Source organism: Polypterus senegalus, chromosome 3, assembly GCF_016835505.1.
Source record: "Polypterus senegalus isolate Bchr_013 chromosome 3, ASM1683550v1, whole genome shotgun sequence".
Classification (NCBI taxonomy): domain Eukaryota; kingdom Metazoa; phylum Chordata; class Cladistia; order Polypteriformes; family Polypteridae; genus Polypterus; species Polypterus senegalus.
In genome coordinates, this window is record NC_053156.1 from 260827245 (window position 1) to 260846566 (window position 19322).

Sequence of the window (19322 nt, forward strand, 5' to 3'; positions counted from 1 at the left end):
AAGCTGAACTGAATTATACAAACAGTATTCTGGCATAAGTGCTCCAGATCAAAGTAAAGGCCCATGTTGATGGCATCGTCCGCAGATCTATTTGCTCATTATGCAGACTGAAGAGGTTCAAGATCAGTAGCAGTAACAGATTTCAGATGGGTTAGAACAAGCTCGTCAAATATTTTCATTAAGAGCAATAAGCCTATAATCATTGAGGCAGCTTATTTTATCATTTTTGAGGACAGGAAAAAACAACAGAAGATTTAAAGCAATCCGGTACGGTACACGGTGCAAGAGACAGGTTAAAGATGTCTGTGAAGAAACTGCAATGTTTTATTGTTTCAGGAGAGGCAGATTTAAGGTGGTGGACTTTTTGCAGTTCTGTGCTACAAGCAGCTTCCAGACATCACATTCCTTGATGGAAAAGGAAGAAGAGGGGAGAGGCTTTTGTGAAGAAGGGGCTGGTGCCAAAACCACTTCAGAATTGGAGGAGCAGAGGGATTGTTGATACTCAGTACCTTGTTGTTCAAATCTGCCGTAAAGCTTGTTACGTTTATCAAGGAGGGGTGAATCTCAGTAAGCACTGGGACAGAACATTTTGTAGTTCGTGACAGACTGAAGGCTTCTCCATGCAGAGGAGGTATTGCTCCAGTTTATTGTTGTGTTTCCATTTAGCATATCTGATTGCATTGTTTAGTCAATAGACGTCCTTATCACCAGTTGTATGGGTTTTTTCTTTTACCTGACATAGAACCCTAAGTTCTTTGGTCCATTGTTGCTCTCCATAGATGTCTGCTCGATCAGGAAATTTGTTATCTCTATTCTGCATGAAGACATGAGATTAATTTGTTTTTCATTACATACCACTGTACATGGGTTGAGCAACATATAAAAAATATATAATTTTTAGGTTACCATACCTTAAACTATAAGCACAAAATTTAAATGATAGCTGGAGAGCTCAACAGGACTTCAAGGAACCATACCAGGTGTCCACCCTCAAAAAATCTGGACTGAGGGATGTGGTGCTTAGAAAGTGACAGAACAAGGAGTCGGTGGAATTGTATAAATTGATGTGCTTTACATGGACAATACCGTGAGACACACCATCTGCTACAGGAAGGCAAATAAACTATACGATCAGGCCCAGTTCAGAAGTGTATTTGTTTCATTTATTAATATTATGCCATATAATCTCCCCTCTTCATATTTTGTTAATCAGAAAGAGCACATTTGCATCATTGGCAACATAATATAATTCTGATAAACAGTGCATCCTTGTATAAAGGTTTGTGTGGGTTGTATGTAGCAGCTCAAAACTGTTCCTCCTGTGACTTTATACTTTCTAGTATTTTAACTTATTCATTTATTTCCTTGTTTGTTCAATTCTTTTTACTGCTTTGGACTATCAGTGGCTGTCTTTTTCGAAATGTATAGCACAAAAAATGCTTTTTAATTTTACCATTGAAAACATGGCAGGTGGAAGCACTAAACATTGTGCTCTGGTCAGGGCCATAAAACTGGAAACTCCTGGAGTGAAAATGAACCCCTCGCTTGCAGCCCTGGCCATACTACCCCTGGTCTGACTATGGCAGACTATATAAAACTCTAACCTCTCCCACCTGCCAATAGAATGTTCTGTGTTTCTGTTGATATGCAAATGAAATAAGCCATAATGCAAACGAGTCAAGACATATTTGCATTTACTTTTCACAAAGTACATTAATTTCACTTTCACCTCGACTGTGCTGCAATAAAGACATTTACTAAAGGAGTAACGACATTAGGAATTTACATTACAAATAGTTGCTGAAAATATAAAAAAAACACTTAGCTCTCTTGACATTTGGTAAGTATTTGGTTTGTGAAGTATGGATAATTTGATATTAAAATGATCATTTAAAAGTAGTCACTTGATATCTATATTAAAAAAATGAATTAAATATTTTATGCATTTTATGTTTTCCATAATGTTATTTTTAAAATGTATAAAAACTAACTGTAAAAGACTGTTATGTGCTTTTAAAAATTGTAAATTATGATGAGTTTTATAGAAATTGCCTACAGCATATTAAGGTTGACTCAATCTGATGTGGCACAAATCTGACTTAAAATGCTTATCAAACAAAGAATATAATTTTGCACTGCAATATTCCGTTGGCATGATAGAAAGCAGGGGTCCATGTAGATGTTTTGCTGCCTGACGTGCTATTAAGAGAAAGACATGAAGACAGAAAAGGACAGGGAAACAGTCTTTGAAGAAAGGAGAAGAAACACCCTGATGTCCGTGGAAATTAGGGACCAGTGTGTTCATTTAAATCCCAGAGTACAGGCAGGAGGGCAGCATTTACTATAGCTGTCACTTCAAGGGAATGGGTAGCTGGAGACATGGAGCTGGGGTTTCATCTCCTTAAAGGCTGCTGGAGGTTCAGTGGTACAGAGACAAGAGCAGTTACTAGAGGGCTCTAGCCTGTTGTCCCTGAACCCAAAGAGGGACTGCCACTTAGCTAGCTACTGATTTTGGGGCTTGCCAAGGAGTGACCCTGGCATAAAGGTTGCTCATGCCAGAGGCACATCTGAGTACAGAGCCAGGATGAGAGGGCAGGATCAAGAGAGGCTTCCTACCTGTAAAGGTGGGGAAGTGGGGACACAAACCAGTCACACAATCCTACTGAGCTAAGCTCCTAGAGTTAACACGTGTTTATTTGGGTTTTACTTACTTTATCTTCTCCCTTGTGTGATTTCTATAATCTTCTTGTGGGTCCAAACTACAGGTTTCGAGTTAACATTGGAATTCACTCCAGATCAGCATTAGGCAGCTGCAACATTTAGATGTATTCAAATCAAGACTTAAGGCTTTTTTTACTTGGACAAGTTTTTAGGATTTTTAAATTTCATTTATTATATGTTTTGTATTTTGTTCTCTTTTATGCAATACTATTTTCTGTTGATTTTTATATTTTAGTATATTTTATATTTCCTGTGCTTTTATGCTATAATTGCCTTAGACACTTGCTGTGTAAGCACTGAAATAAAATCCTTGATCTTAAAATATTTTTTATGGGAAGCTCAGAGCTACTCCAGCTAATCTGTATTTTAACATTTCAAGATTTGACAAAAGTGGTTTCTGCACCATGAGTTTGAATCTTATACCCGAATGTTTTTTGTGTAGTTTGACCTTCTCGCTGTTAGAGAAAGAGACACTTTAGTGGAAACTTCAAATACCGCAATTCTGCAATTAATTATGAATTCTTCTCATCAGTTGCTATCGTAATGACCTACAGTATTTTATGATGAGAGAGATCAGCATTAGAGTGATAAATAATTAATGAAATGTTATTGAATAGTTTGAGTAACTTGGTTCCTAGGGCACAAAACCTACTGATGCTCACATCCAAATTTTTTTGCTTCTAGTGTGTGATAGGCAGTGACATTTTATTATTTTATAACCTAAACCTGTACTGAACAGCATAAAAAAAGTGCCCACCAATAGGTAAGGATATAAATAATTGAGCAGGAGATTAATTCATTTTTAGCATCTGGCAAGAAATAAAATCAGAAGAAAAAAGTATGAAGAAAAACAAGAAGAAGAAAAACAAACACAGTATGTTAATCATGATTGATAAAAACCAAAACATGACAGAATATTACTCCTGTGATATCCAAAAAAACAATGCCACCAAATGATACCACCACCATGACAATAAAAATAAACAGAATTGGGTAGTGATAAATTACATTTACTGAATTACTTTTCAAATTGTTTTTGGAAACATTACTTTTTACTTTTACATGAGTATATTTTTTATAAAATGTACTTTCACTTTATTACAGTTCTGCCACCAATTTTTCCATTGCATTCAAATTTTTTTTTTATTTTCTAACTTCTTTGAGACTCTTCTCTCACAAAGAACTAGCACCAACTCTGCATTGTCAGCTTGTTTGTTCTATGAATTTCTTTGGTCATCTTCAACTATCAGTCACTTTTCTTTTCTTGATAGATAACAGTGAATCCTCCTTCCTTTCTGGTGACATAATCTGTGGATTTCATTGTCCATTATTAGTGTTCTTCTGTTGTGTATCTGGCAACCTCTGCTTGCTTTCTGAAATCCATCCATCCATTGTTCAACACAGGGTCACTGGGGTCTGCTGGAGCCAATCCCGGCCAACACAGGGCACAAGGCAGGAACCAACCCACCGCAGGTCACACACAAACACACCAAGCACACACCAGGGCCAATTTAGAATCGCCAATCCACCCAACCTGCATGTCTTTGGACTGTGGGAGGAAACCGGAGCGGCCAGAGGAAACCCACGCAGACACGGGGAGTTAGTTTAAGTTTTGGAGAGTAAGTTTGTTTTATCTATGATACTGTAGGCAGAGTGTTCAGGGACCTAATTTATAAAACTTTGTGTGAATTTGAGTAGGAAATTATGCAGAAGCCAAAAAAACTGGAAAATGTGTATGCCAAGAAAAATCAGATTACGCCATATATCTGCACAAGTTGCCCTTTACAAATCACAATCACCTTGTAAATGTGCATCCATCCATCCATTATCCGACCTGCTGTATTTAGCGCACACATACACACACACCAGGGACAATTTGAGAATCGCCAATGCACCTAACCGACATGTCTTTGGACTGTGGGAGGAAACCCACACAGACACGGGGAGAACATGCAAACTCCACGCAGTGAGGACCCGGGAAGTGAACCCGGGTCTCCTAACTGCGAGGCAGCAGCGATACCCAGTGTGCCATCTCACTAGCATTGTTATTTGCAAAGAGAAGTATGTTTTGAAGCAAATATTTGATTCTGATTTCCTCAATTAATCATTATTATTATTGTTATTGCCTGGTTGCTGCTAGTGACCTCACACATGCATGTGACAAAGTCACCATATTTGAGAAGGTCATTGTTTGTTAATAAAGGTGGACTAAGTTTCTATTCGCTCTATAAATCTGATAATCTTTATGTTATCATGTGCTCCCTAAAAAGTGAAGTGTGATCAGAAAGCAGTCAGTTTGTAAAGAGCTGCGATTTCTTTCAGGAAAAAAAGTGTGGATAAAGAAACTACTACATTTCGAATGTTTTGTGATTCTTTTTTAAATGAATCCTGAATTACACTGGTTAATTTAGATAATGATATTTTTATAGCCAAATACAAAATTTAAACATTTTCCATCGTCTTAGTTACAGTTCCATGTATATTTTTCATACAGTATGTGCTGACTGTTCACTATTATACCTGTGCTGGCTATGTAGGTATCTCGTCTGCAATAATTTAATCACACATTTTGAGTCAAGGCCTCTAATTAAACTTTTAAATAGAGAAGAACAAAGTTGTCTAATTAGTTTTTAATAGTTTGTGAAGTTTGCAGCCATTTAATATTTCCGTTGTGTGTAGTGTTCTGTTATTTGGTTAGATGTGTGTTTTAGCAGAATAAAACTTTCAAGTACTTATAAACCCTACAGTTAGCACTAATGCTATTGTTGTTAACTATATTATATAGTTGCTGTGTGATGGACTGCTGTCCTGTCCAGGGGTTGTTTCTGTCTTGCTTCCTATTCTTGCTAGGATAGGCTCCAGTGCCCTGCGACCCTGCTCAGGATTAAGTGGGTTTAGAAAATGGCCTGGTATGGTATATTTTGCCTATCACATCTGTTTTATATCTTATTTAGTTATTTAGTGGGTGCCTTGATTTTTTTGCTGGATAGTAACTCTAAATAGGCTTCTTTTATTGTTAAGATGTTAAATATTGAGTTAACGAACAATTATTGGGTACTTTTTTGAAACCAGGTATCCATCATCTACTACTTCCTCAGTTTATATCTGAGCAATTGAAATGGCTCATTACCGTAAAATCTCCATCACTTTAAATCCTTATGAGACTAGCGTCATGCCTTTCTGTTCAAATCCAAATAAGAACATAATACAAGAGAGGAGATCATTCAGGTTTGGTTAGGTAGCAGCTAAATTCCCAATATCTAATGGCAGGTGCTAGGTCGCAAAATGCCCAAATAAAATTTACACTTACAAAAATAACTTGTTGGACTGTGTCATCATGTTCAAACTGGTCACCATAAAAGGTAGTCAATATAATGTGGTCTGTGGTTAAGAGAAAAGGAAATCTCCAGTATAATAAGGATAATAATAATAATTTTGTGTTGCAAATGGCTTCCCATTATGCATTGTAATGGAAGGTGATGTGCAGGTTGGCTGGCCCTACAAGCAACAAATGGAGCTTTGGTATGCAGAAGCCAGAGGCTGCATGAGATAGCTGAGCACCTCTAACTAGGCCTTGATGCTACTGAAATTTAATGCTGCTGTTAATTTCTTACCAATGTGATCTCCAGCCCAGTGGTGACTTCAGATGTAAAGGACTTCCTCTTGTGATAAAGTTGCTGGTGGCAAAAGACCCCTCCCTATCCCCCACCCCCCAAGAAATGGTGGAAGTATGCCCTTTCATTCAAATAGCCCAGTAGATAGACACATGGGAAGAAATGTTAAGTGCCCCTCATGTAGACAGGTGCCAGCAGGAAGGGTTAGTGTCATATGCATGGCTTTCTGTTACTTTACATCAGTACAGGAATAGTTGTGGCCTGTTGGGAGGACTGCTGACAGAACAGGCCCAATTGACCCCAGAATTCACTCCCAGCTCTACCCCAGAGGCCACTCCTGGCTGGGGTACATGATATTGCCAATGGTTCACAAAGAGTGAAGGTGAAATGCCGAAGAAAGAGAAAGGACTGAGGGTGTGAACCAGAAGTACCAGGTGATAAACTGTCCTGTCACTGTAAACAGTGATGTTTGTGTCTGTGTAGACTCTGAGAGGGTTTTATGGCTTTATTGGTTTCCCTTTTTTGTACAGAACTGTGTTTCTAATAACCCTGCACTCTCTGGTGCTTTATTATTTCAGCTATGTTATTTTGCCCTTCTTAGCATCTCCAGAGTCAACCAGTTCAAAGTTTGTTCATAAAAGTTCCAAGAGTTCACACCTTTTACCTTTAACTGTGAACCAAAGGTCTTCATTTTGGTAGATTAATATCTAATTTAGAATATCGATGAGATGTCAGGATTTTCCTCAAATGTTCAAGGTTGTAACTCCAAGTGGTTGTGAAATAAACAATGTTGTAGAAGTATGCTACATGGTATTGCTTTAGTGAGTCATATGCTGAAATGTTCCCATTTGCACTCAGAGTATTTCAGTGATACTACAAAAATGGCCACTTGTGCTACTAAAAGCAGTTTTTTTTCTTGGCTTGTTTTTCCATAACTGTGGTTCTAATATAACAAGCAACCCCCAGGTTCTCATGCCATTGTTACGGACACCAACGCCAAGAAAGCTTGTCCAGAGTTTTTGAGAGGTGGACTATTACCAGAAAATAAACATTTGGGCAAACTGGCGCAGCTAAAGAGAGAGGTCTTATATCGCATTCAGGTGCTATTGGAGTATTCAGAGGTCCCGGTTATCAATCAATCAATCAATCAATCAATCAATCAACATTTATTTATATAGCACATATTTATACAAAAAAATGTAGCTCAAAGTGCTTTACAAAATGAATAGAAAAATAGAAGACACAATAAAAAATAAACATAAGTCAACATTAATTAACATAGAATAAGAGTAAGGTCCGATGGCCAGGGTGGACAGAAGAAAGAAAAAAAAAACTCCAAAGGCTGGAGAAAAAAAATAATTCTATTATGATGTTTATGATTGATTGATTGAGGTTATGATGTTTGATGTTCTCACTTCAGCAGGTTCACATGAATTTCCAGATGGACTATTTGGGATACATTTGGCTTTTTACAGAAGCTCTTTTAATAAATAAATACATAAAAGTATAGATAATAAATACACACATGCAGCACACACACCAGAATAACCATAAAGAAAGAAAAGAAAACTTCTGATTTGGACATCACATGATTTGTTACTTGGTGTGTAAAAAAGAAATTAAACTGTATATTTTTTTATGAAAATAAAGAGCAAACCAGTCACATTAAATGTGAACCACTTTGCGCCCAGGTTATATTATTTATTTTATACAGTTGACTAAGCTGAATGGTCAGTTTTAAATCACAACTTATAATTCTGATAACTTTATTTTCTCCAAATTGGTCAAATCATAGCTTTGAGTAGCTCTGAGTTTATAGGGCATTCATGTGGAATTTTCAACTCAAAAACACAGAAATGCTGAACGCAGCATTAGAGCAGACATGGGTCAATACCTAGAGACATACAGTAGAAAAGTTATTGTCAAGGCCAGAAATATCAAACCAGAATTGTATTTGTAATGTTATATGATGTTGTAGCTAATCAGAGCTGAAAACAGTCCTGATAAGGCCACGTCGAGCAGATCCTTTGATTTTGTGGGGTTCTTACTGGTGCCTCAGTTACCATACGATCTGTGCCAATTGTGACCACTAGCTAGAAAGTACTCGGGAGAAAGCAGTAAGTATTCATAACAGAAACAATCTTCAATATATTTTTGATTCCCAGCATGGTGGAGACATTTATTTAAAAAAAGCAACATCTAAATTACTCCTGAAGTTGTTTTTTTTTTCTTTTTTTTAACCCTGTCTTCTCCCTATATTTACCAGAGTGAGGCTTCTTAAGCAATCAAAAAGTCTCTGTCTGTAAAATTGGCACAACTCATTCCACTTACTAAAGTCATGTCCTTCTTTTAATTGTAATGATGGCCTGGAGTAGTAGAAATCTAGCTAGGAGCAAATACTTCTTTTTCTTGATTCAGAAGGGACAATCCACTCAATTTCTTTCTGACCCTCCTTGGCTGGCTTGGTTCCATGGGATCTTTGGTGGACGTGAGTTCTGTCCATGATACTTTCTGTTGACTCTTGAAAAATATAAGCACAGGTACATCTTGAGTTTCCAGGCCCTATCCAACATTTTCCCTTGCGCTCCAAAATCTTTAAGCACAAAGGGACATTGCAAACAATGAAAATCTCTCAGTGTAGGTGACAGCAGCTGTGAGTGTGCCCATGCAATGGACTGGCACCCTGTTTGCTGTTTCACGCCTTGCGCTTAATCATTCTGTGCTTGGCTTCAGAGTCCTCTGATCTTAAGTGTATTTTAAATGCATTTATTATTTACGGTATATAAAAATGACCCTCTGGATATGCAGATATGGTATTGTTATTTGGAATTTTTATTTAAATGATTAAATTGTATGTTGATTGTTTCTAACTGCTGAGTTATTCTGTGTTTCACTTACATTGAACTGGTATTAATTTGTACTTTTTATATTTTCTTTTTTCAGTTTCCAAAGGAAAGTAATAGTTATGAAAGGATTTTATCTTCTATTTATTGCCCTCTTCATTCAGGTCAGTTTACACTCTATGTACAAATTCAGTAACCAGTGTGTTCATAAAAAGCTGTAACGTTATAACCAAATGTTATTTAAATGTCTTACAGAATATGGTAGTATAGGCAGCATTCTGAAAGCTTTTTATTTTAAAAATATATCAACATTCATGTTTTCACAGATGCATATAATATCAGTATACCTACTGTTGCCCAGCTCCTAGGTCTTAGTGTTAGTTCCTGGCACAAGCTCTCTCTGAATGGAGTCTGCACGTTGCCTCGTGTCTTTTTCTCTAGGTTTTCTTTGGGTGTTTGGGCTTCTCCCACATACCAGACACATGAGCGTTAGTTTAACTGATATCACTGAAAGGAGCCTTATGAGTGTGGCAAGTGTGAGACATGATGCACTGCTGTCCCAACCAGCTCACACCCCTTCCTTCTGCCCAGTGCTGTCTGTGCTGCATGAATACAATAGGCTATGTAGGATCAGAAGAAAAATGGAGAAATATATATATATATATATATATATATATATATATATATATATATATATAGTAAAAGGTGCTATATAGGCGCCTGACCCGACACTGAAAGACATGGAGGCACGTATAAAAAGTACAATTACTTTTATTTTTTCTTCAGCTGTGTGACACGTCTTCCTCGTGCCACACAGCCCAAACACAGTCCCAAAGCACAAAACAAACCACAATTCTCCACCTCACTCCACCACTCCTCCCAGACAAGCTTTGTCTCCTTCCTCCCAACTCTGGCTCACCGAGTGGTGGTGGCTGGGCCCTTTTATAGCCCACCCGGAAGCGTTCCAGGTGATTAACCACCTGGTCCTAATTGCACTTCCGGGTGGGGCTGCAGGCTCGTCCAGCCGGGCTGTGGGAAGCAGGCAGCTCCCCCTAGCGGCCACGCCGGGCCCCAACCAAGCTGTGGAGGAGTCCATCTCCAATGGAGCCCTGCTGGTGGTTGGGAAAACACCGTCGGCCAGGGAGGCTGCCACCAAGCATCCCGGGGGAGGTACTGGACTGTCCATGGCGGCTCCCCCGGAACATAAGCAGCAGGGGCGTCCCTGCCGGGCATGGGACCCGGCTGTCCTTCACAATATATATATATATACTGCTCAAAAGAATTAAAGGAACACTTTTTAATCAGAGTATAGCATAAAGTCAATGAAACTTATGGGATATTAATCTGGTCAGTTAAGTAGCAGAGGGGGTTGTTAATCAGTTTCAGCTGCTGTGGTGTTAATGAAATTAACAACAGATGCACTAGAGGGGCAACAATGAGATGAACCCCAAAACAGGAATGGTTTAACAGGTGGAGGCCACTGACATTTTTCCCTCCTCATCTTTTCTGACTGTTTCTTCACTAGTTTTGCATTTGGCTACAGTCAGTGTCACTACTGGTAGCATGAGGCGATACCTGGACCCTACAGAGGTTGCACAGGTAGTCCAACTTCTCCAGGATGGCACATCAATACGTGTCATTGCCAGAAGGTTTGCTGTGTCTCCCTGCACAGTCTCAAGGGCATGGAGGAGATTCTAGGAGACAAGCAGTTACTCTAGGAGAGCTGGAGAGGGTCATAGAAGGTCCATAACCCATCAGCAGGACCAGTATCTGCTCCTTTGGGCAAGGAGGAACAGGATGAGCACTGCCAGAGCCCTACAAAATGACCTCCAGCAGGCCACTGGTGTGAATGTCTCTGACCAAACAACCAGAAAGACTTCATGAGGGTGACCCAAGGGCCCCATGTCCTCTAATGGGCCCTGAGCTCACTGCCCAGCAGCATGCAGCTCGATTGGCATTCGCCATAGAATACCAGAATTGGCAGATGCACCACTGGTGCCCTGTGCTTTTTACAGATGAGAGCAGGTTCACACTGAGCACGTGACAGAAGTGAAAGGGTCTGGAGAAGCCATGGAGAACATTATGCTGCCTGTAAAATCATTCAGCATGAGCAGTTTGGTGGTGGGTTAATGATTGTCTGGGGAGGCATATCCATGGAGGGTCACACAGACCGCTACAGGCTTGACAAAGGCACCTTGGCTGCCATTAGGTATCAGGATGAAATCCTTGGACCCATTGTCAGACCCTATGCTGGTACAGTGGCTCCTGGTGCACGACAATTCCTGGCCTCATGTGGTGAGAGTATGCAGGCAGTTCCTGGAGGATGAAGGAATTGATACCATTGACTGGCCACCACACTTTCCTGACCTAAATCCAATAGAACACCTCTGGGACATTATGTTTTGGTCCATCCAATGCCACCAGGTTGCACCTCAGACTGTCCAGGAGCTCAGTGATGCCCTGGTCCAGATCTGGGAGGAGATCCCCACAACACCATCTGTCATCTCATTAGAAGCATGCACCGATGTTGTCAGGCATGTATACAAGAACACAGGGGCCATACAAAGTGCTGTGTACAATTTTGAGTTGCTGCAATTTAATTTTGGCAAAATGGACTAGCCTGACACATAATTTTTTCACTCTGATTTTTGGGGCATCTTTGAATTCAGGGCTCTGTAGGTTGATCATTTTCATTTCCATCAAATGATGTGGCATCCTTTCGTTCCTAACACATTACCCAGTCTATATCAGTAGAGATATCCAGGAGGATTTCTTTTTCCAATTGAGATCTGATGTGTTTTCAAAGTGTTCCTTTAATTTTTTTGAGCAGTTTATATATATATATATATATATATATATATATATATATATATATATATATATATATATATATATATATATATAGAAGGACGTTCAAAAAGTTTCTGCACTTTTTTAACTCTATTTATTAAGTATTATTATAATTAAGAATTTAAGAATTTCATGAACAAATGACCTCACTTTCTTACATAGTCACCTTACTTTGCGATGCAATTTTCCCAGCGTCATACCAACTTTTTAATGCCCAATTACTATTCCTCCTGCCTTCACCGTTTCCAACGAAAATATAAAAGTGTAGAAACTCTTTGCACGTCCCTCGTAATATGTTGTGCCTCTGCTATAGTAGTATCCATTCTGAGACCAAGAAAGGGCTTCTGCATTTTTGCAAAACCAATCAACTGAAAGTATGATTTTATGACTAGAATATTAGTGCACTACACTAGACCATTAAAAAAAAAACTTTGTCAAGATCAGGCCATTCAGCCCAACAAACTCAAGCTCATCCATCCTATGCATCAGGATTGTCCAAAATAACATCAAATCAGATTTGATGATTCCATTTATCTCAGGTTTTTTGTGTTTCTGTGTGAAACCAGTCCTTGCTGCAGAATTAATTTTAAAACAACAACTGGAATCTACTGTACTATTTACATTTAAGATTTTAAACACATCAGTCATGTCCCCACTTAAAATCCATTAGCCTAAACTAAAAAAGTTTAAGTCCTTCAATGACTCAAAGCCCCTCATAGAATACATTAAATTAAAAGGTCTTATAAAAACTACTGAAAAATCAGAAAACTGTTATATTTTCAGGACTACCCACTAGTTTTATTGTCTTATTTATTTATGTATTTATTTATTTACCAACCCCTCTATTTCCTTTATGGGATTGGTGACAGCATGTTAGTTAATCATAGCTTTCAGAATATCATATTAAATGAATTTACAGTTTATTTATTTCAGTGCGTATTTACTTATTATTTTTCCACCCTAATTATTACAATTTTGGGTTGAAGGAGGCCAGTCCATTAATAGTCATGCTGGGTCAGACCTGATTCTGAAATGAGAATACACGTCTGGGAACAACCCGTGAAAAAGTATGTAGTGACTAGCGGTAAAATGCTGTGCTGCAAAGACTACAACCCAAGGCTTCTTCCTAAAATACCTGCCCCTAATTTCTTCAGTCTTTGCAATAAACTAAACCGTTGGGGTGCAGGGAGAGAGGAAAAGAAACTGAATAAAAGACTTGACGTAAAAAGCTAAAATGACTGTTATCCATTCATAACTGTAGAGAAAGCTTGCTTTTGTAATCTATTTAGTTAGCCAATAAAAGGTGTCATTTCAGCCTACTTTCTCCTGTTATCCATTCAGGAGCTCAGTAGCACCACTGAAGCTTAATGATTAATTTGTACTGACAGAGGAGACAGATACACACAGATACACACACACATAGACCACCACAGTTACTCACATTTGAGAAGTGCCTTTGTTTGCTACTGCATCTTTCTGCATCACTTCATGGCATAACAACAGCAAATAGAGCTCAGATAAGCATTGTGGTCTAAGAACAGACTGTGTAGTAAAATGCTGTGGGCTTTATTCCAGCAGGATATGTTTGCATTTATAATTAGGAAGTAATGTTAACTTCCTTCAGTTAATAATTTACATGCGCAGTCTGAAGGTGGGTGCTGTGCAGCCTTGTCTATGCATTTACTGGTGTCGTTGGGAAGATTTGTTGATTCGGGTGTTTTAAGTACTGAAATCTGCATCTCCAATGGCTCTTAACAGCAGTCCTTTTTACAGAGTGTCACAAAACTTTATTTCAAATGTTTATTATGTAGTTCATATTTTCACAGGGATAGATGGCAATTCTTTCAAACTCACATCGACTCCTACACTGTCGTCGTAATGGTGAACAATGGCGAGCACACACAGAACCTGTGACAATGAATCGTTCATGTTTACCACTCATCCATTAACACCCTCAAATGTGAATGTTACAAAAAAGGTTTTTCACTTGCAACAGGTATACTTTGCACACACGCAACACACATTTATATGTTTAATGTTTTATGACAATTTGTCACGGTTCATCATAGTCAGAAGCTTGCTTTCTGTTTAAAATCACAGCCCCTACTTTGAGCTCACTCTGCCCTCATAAGATGTTGGATTGGTTTAGAAATGTGACACTCGTGGAGCCATCTAATTGTTCCCACCCACTTTTAAGCTAAATTCACTCATGGTTGTCTTCATCTGGCTTCAGCGAGACTAGTCCATTAGAGGTTACACTCCCCTCGTGCCCTCTGACTCACATTAGTTAAGTTTAGAGCAGTCTCTATGGTGTACCAATAGGATTCTGTTTCTAAGTACTGGCAATAAATAGTTGCATAATGATGTGTACCAACCTCTAAAATTCCTCTCTGCTATTCGATAATTTATATCTATCAACATGCTCAAATCTCCTAGGGGTTTTCATTGTCCCAGAAGATTCAATGAAGTGGGTCTCTGTGACAGTTGGATTGTCCAGATTAGCATCACAAGCAGCTGCACAATATTTTGTTCAGACGGTGGTGACTTTTTGCAAATCTTCAATGTATTTTCTAATTAAAACTTATAGGAGTCTCCCAACCCCTGCACTCAGTTACGAAAACTGTGTAAACTTTTCAGCGCATTGCACAAGGGACCAAGAAGCTGTCAAAAGCATAGAGTACTGACGATTATTTGTTTCCACTTCAAGCACTGCTTTAGAGTGACCATTCAATTTAATCAGCATGTCTCTGGAAGGTGGTGGTAAAGCTGCAGTACCTGGGGTGTAACTAGTGTCTGTCACAAGAACAACAAACAGACATTGTGAAGGTTTGGGGTAGCCACCTGTATAATATGCCTTGGCTGCAAAAAGGTAGTTAAAGATTGTGAGTTGTTCACAAGACTGAGTCCAAAACAGAACTGTCGCATAAAGACAAAAGGCCAGTGGAGGAATTGATGTCATGGGAGCCAGAAGTGGAGTTGACACCATCTGAGTTGGGACCGGAAGTGACGTCATCAGAGCCAGAACTGGAAGTGACGTCATCAGAGCCGGGGGCCAGAAGTGACATCAACAAAGGTGCCAGAACCCTGTGGGATTTTTCGAGGATGGTCAGCAAGGGATTGAGAAAGACAGTTATTGCACCCTGCCGTCCCCTGGTCAGTTATGGAATTGTCATTATTCAGGCCCTTTAGTTGATTTCTACTCACACGTGTGTGACACTAGGAAACTCACGCAGACAAGAGAAGAAAGCACAAAATCCACATAGAGAGTGACTATGCCTGGATTTCAATGCAGGACTCTGAAACTGTCAGCAATGCTCACCATGCACCAGATTACTCTCTACCACCTGTAATTTATTGTCTTAAATGAACATATAACTGGAATGAGAATACAGTTTTTTTTAGTAAAGAATGAAACAGATCTAAACTATGATTGAACTTGACAATGTTCTTCTTTTTTATTTAGAATGTTCCTTCCACTACACAAGGTAAATAAACAAGGCATTGTGGTCCAGTTGAGATTTTCAAAGTTCTCAGTTTGTTCTTCATTACTGACTCTGTGACCCTCACCAAGCTCCTCTTCCAGCCAGACCGACAACTTTACAGACATGTTAACAGTTGTACTGTGCACCTGTGAAGTGGTTTGAATAAAAGTTTCAGATAAGTCATTTTTATTTTTTCCTAAATGATTGTTATCTGGCAGGCAGCAGCAAGGTCTTAAAAATACTTAATATTAGTGTGGTTTGGAATTTACTTTTTATAATGCCTTGTAGAAAAACGGCCCACTCTGTTTTTGGTTCTCACAAAGCAAGCATAGTCAGTGGGAAAAAAAATGTTGGCGAAACATTTAACGCCAGGCTGAGTTCAGAAGCAACCGAGTCAGCTTTAGGTAAATATCTGAAAAAGGTTATAAAATAATTAAGTTTCACTAAGGGTTGAACGAAATGAAAATTTTATATCAAACACTTACATGACTTCAAAACTTTACATGTTGTGGTTATTTGAGGGAATGACAGGCTGATACATGGATACACTTCTGGGCGCCAACCTGGCCGTCTCTGTTTACTCATACGATTAAACAAAGATAATGATCAATGGCATGAAAAAGAAACACAAATTACTGTCACCAAAATAACTTGGCTATCACAATAAAGATTGCTTTGTCTGCCAACAGATCAGAGTGGAGCTCTTTTGCTCAGGTGGCTTGGATAACATGTGACGCTTCCTTCTGGGTGGTCGTGCTTTTATGGTCCAGTGACTGGAAGGGGTGGAGTCACTTGGCAGGCAGGAGGAGCGTTGATGGGTTCAATGTCCAGTTCTCATTGAAAATGTTGTAATGTTATATTTGGGAACACAAAGACCTCTTAAGTTACATTGTCTGATCTACCAAATTACAAATTATCATGAAAAATAACAAGTCTTTTATAGTGTCTTCCTAATGGAATAACACAACTAAGAAACCGAAAGAGATGCTTTACTCCTCCACAGACCATGAGAAGTACCTCTAATAAACATTCAGGACTTACTTCAGAGGCCTAAGGCTGCAAGCAAAACAGAATCCCCTTCTACTTATGAAAGCTCCATCTTGACAGGTGATGAAATCACTTGATACAAGGTCCATCTGGGAAAGGCTCAGGGCTGGAGACCTAAAGAGCTGAACTTAATGTACTTAAGGAAAATGAGAAGAGCCCAATTTGGTTTACAAGATTAAAAGATTTAGATTGGGCAGAGGTTCCAGCCACAGAGAAGAAAGTTATTTACTTTCTTAGTTGCACCCTCTCTCTCTGTCATACTTGTATCTGACCATATTGGATCAGATGCCACATTAGACATGTGGCCTTATCTGAAGAACTGCTTAGTTTCCATAGAGTCTATTTAAGTTTTTTTTGGTGTAGTCTAGCTTCAAGCAGTAATATTATTCTTTTTTTTTTTTTTTTTTCAGATTATTCAAGAACATTATACTTTAAAATAACAATCGATAGTGGTGTTCGTGTTCCAGATTACGTTGCCAATGTTTCTTCAGGATCGGCCAATTTCAGATTTGGTGATCTCAATGCTACTACCAGTAGGTCTGCTTGAAAAATATATAAGATGCTGTGATTATAGATGTTGATATCATAAACAACTTATTAGTTGTCAAATGCAATTAATACAATTAGTATGTGCAGAGTATAGTGGAGATGGGTTATGATTGTCGCTCTGGACTGCTGTCACAAAGCTCATAACTCTTCAACTAGAAGGTGGAAAGACTAAATTCCAAGTGTATTGTCATGTCTATACAATAAAATCAAATTCTTAATGGAATTTCTTCTCGGGGCAGTTGACAATAATAGAATTCTGACAAACACGTGCACCTTCTTGACCTCTAAGCCACAATTTTGGATCTCGAATTTGAAGTTACAGCTCCTGAAACAAACATTTCTCACATTGGTTCCTTTTTTGTTCTAAATCTTTGTTATAGTAAGATAGCTTATAAATTACATTTCTATCTAATAAAGTGTAGGTTTGACTGAATCGTGATGCTAAATAATTTTCACTTTGCCAGACTTCACATAGCTTCACATAGCTGGTTGTTTGTTGTCTCATTTTTGTGTGTGTATTTGGGGTGGTTGTCACATATAATAGCCAACCCCATTATTATTACTTTATTGCAAAGCTGTTCAAAAATTGTAATTAGCACTCAGTGCTGATTTTAAAGGCGTGTGTTTGGGGACATGCTACTGTACCTCCTATGTTATTTTTACTAAATTGGGTAGCGTTGTGTTATATATAGAGAGGTTTAGTCAAAAATTATCTACACTACTTGGCTTCTCAAATATATTAGAAAGAACAAATTATTTTTCACCATAGTCTCCTTGCTTTTCAAAGTACTTGGTCCAAAGTTTCAAAAGTTTGTTTATGCCCTCAAAAAAACAATATTGTTACTTGGTCCATCAGCCACATATGCACTGCTTCCTCCACATGTTTGTCTGTGGGAAGTCAGCAACCAAACTGACAGTGATCCACATAAATGAAGTCATGGCTCTATGAAGGATAATCCAATACATCCAATCCCAGATTTTGAAGTGTTTCATGCATATCGACAGGAGTATGTCGATGCAGAATGTTTTGTAACAATAAACTCCTTTCAACAATAAGCTGTGGTGTTTGCTTTGAATTGTAGGCTTCAGCTCATTGTGCAGCTTTGCAATGTAACTTGCACTGCTCACAGTTGAATTCCTTTCCTGATAATGTTACAATATTGCTCTTGTAAGGCCCAAAACACTGTGAGCATCAGGTTTCTCTTCAAAAATGAATCACCTTCCTTACCGTAGCAGTCCAATAAGAGTTGACAGATGGTAAGACGATTGCGCTTATGCTCCTCTGTGAGATGTTTCAGGACCCACATTGCACAGACTTTATGAAAGACAAGGTTGTTGTGGATGCTATCATATGCTATCATCAGTGAACATGGATGGGCATTCCACTCCTTTATTGTGCCTATCCTATCTATTGTACCTATCCACCTATTTTTGAACTTCTCAGTCCATTTGTAAACACCCTGCCATAGTAAAACACTATCTCCATATTGTGCAGAAAACCTTCTATGCTATCCTTGGCACCCTTTACTGCTCTTCTTTGGTGCAAATGGAGCGTGGAACTACTTTCAGCTACTACTACCCTCATTCAGTCGATTATTGCTTACATGAGTCCTTTAATCTAGGAAACGTTTTCCAACAGACCACCCAAATTAATATATACAGTATGGAGTAGGTTGAGAACCGCCTGCCTAAATTCTGTTTATAGATAAAAGTATATTTTTAAGGAAATTAGGCTGTACAAACTTTCATTTTACAGCTATGTTTGCTTACTTTGTTTTTAGATTGTAGTAATGGATATTGCCAATGTGAACAATATTATCAGTGGCCAGACCAGACATGTGTAGGAATGCAGGTTTGCAATGTGTCATCCATTGATTCTCCACCTAGATGCCAGTCTATACACAGAGGTAAGAATTATAAATTATTGTTTGAAGTCAGATTCATGAAATAGGCAGATTCTGATAAACTCTTAGAATTAGGAAACTGATATAAAACACCTTACCACAATTCTTCAAAATACAAATTGTTTGTTATTAATATTATCATTATTATTCAGTATCTATAAAATGTTTTCACACCATTCTATTTGTACATTTGAACGTGTCACATCATGGATTTTGAATGTATTTAGTTGCATGTTTGCAATTGTTGATCAATTACCTGTCGCATTTTGACCATTACTATCAAAATAAAAACACAGTCCTATAGTTCTATTT

General features: G+C 38.4%; 1 protein-coding gene across 4 annotated transcripts in view; it reads left to right on the plus strand.

The window, feature by feature from the left end:
* The first annotated feature begins 1748 nt into the window (after positions 1-1748).
* LOC120526091 (adhesion G-protein coupled receptor F3-like) overlaps positions 1749-19322 on the plus strand; it is a 67970-nt gene continuing 50396 nt past the window's right edge. Inside the window, exons 1-5 of one of the 4 annotated variants that reach the window (XM_039748988.1) lie at positions 1749-1840; positions 9279-9342; positions 15492-15513; positions 16968-17090; positions 18888-19013. In XM_039748988.1, the coding sequence (XP_039604922.1) occupies positions 9301-9342; positions 15492-15513; positions 16968-17090; positions 18888-19013 (313 nt within the window). In that variant the 5' untranslated portion in view covers positions 1749-1840; positions 9279-9300. Of the gene's footprint in view, positions 1841-9277; positions 9343-15491; positions 16618-16967; positions 17091-18887; positions 19014-19322 lie in introns of those variants that run through there. The other 3 variants (XM_039748991.1, XM_039748992.1, XM_039748990.1) reach the window with 3 other exon arrangements.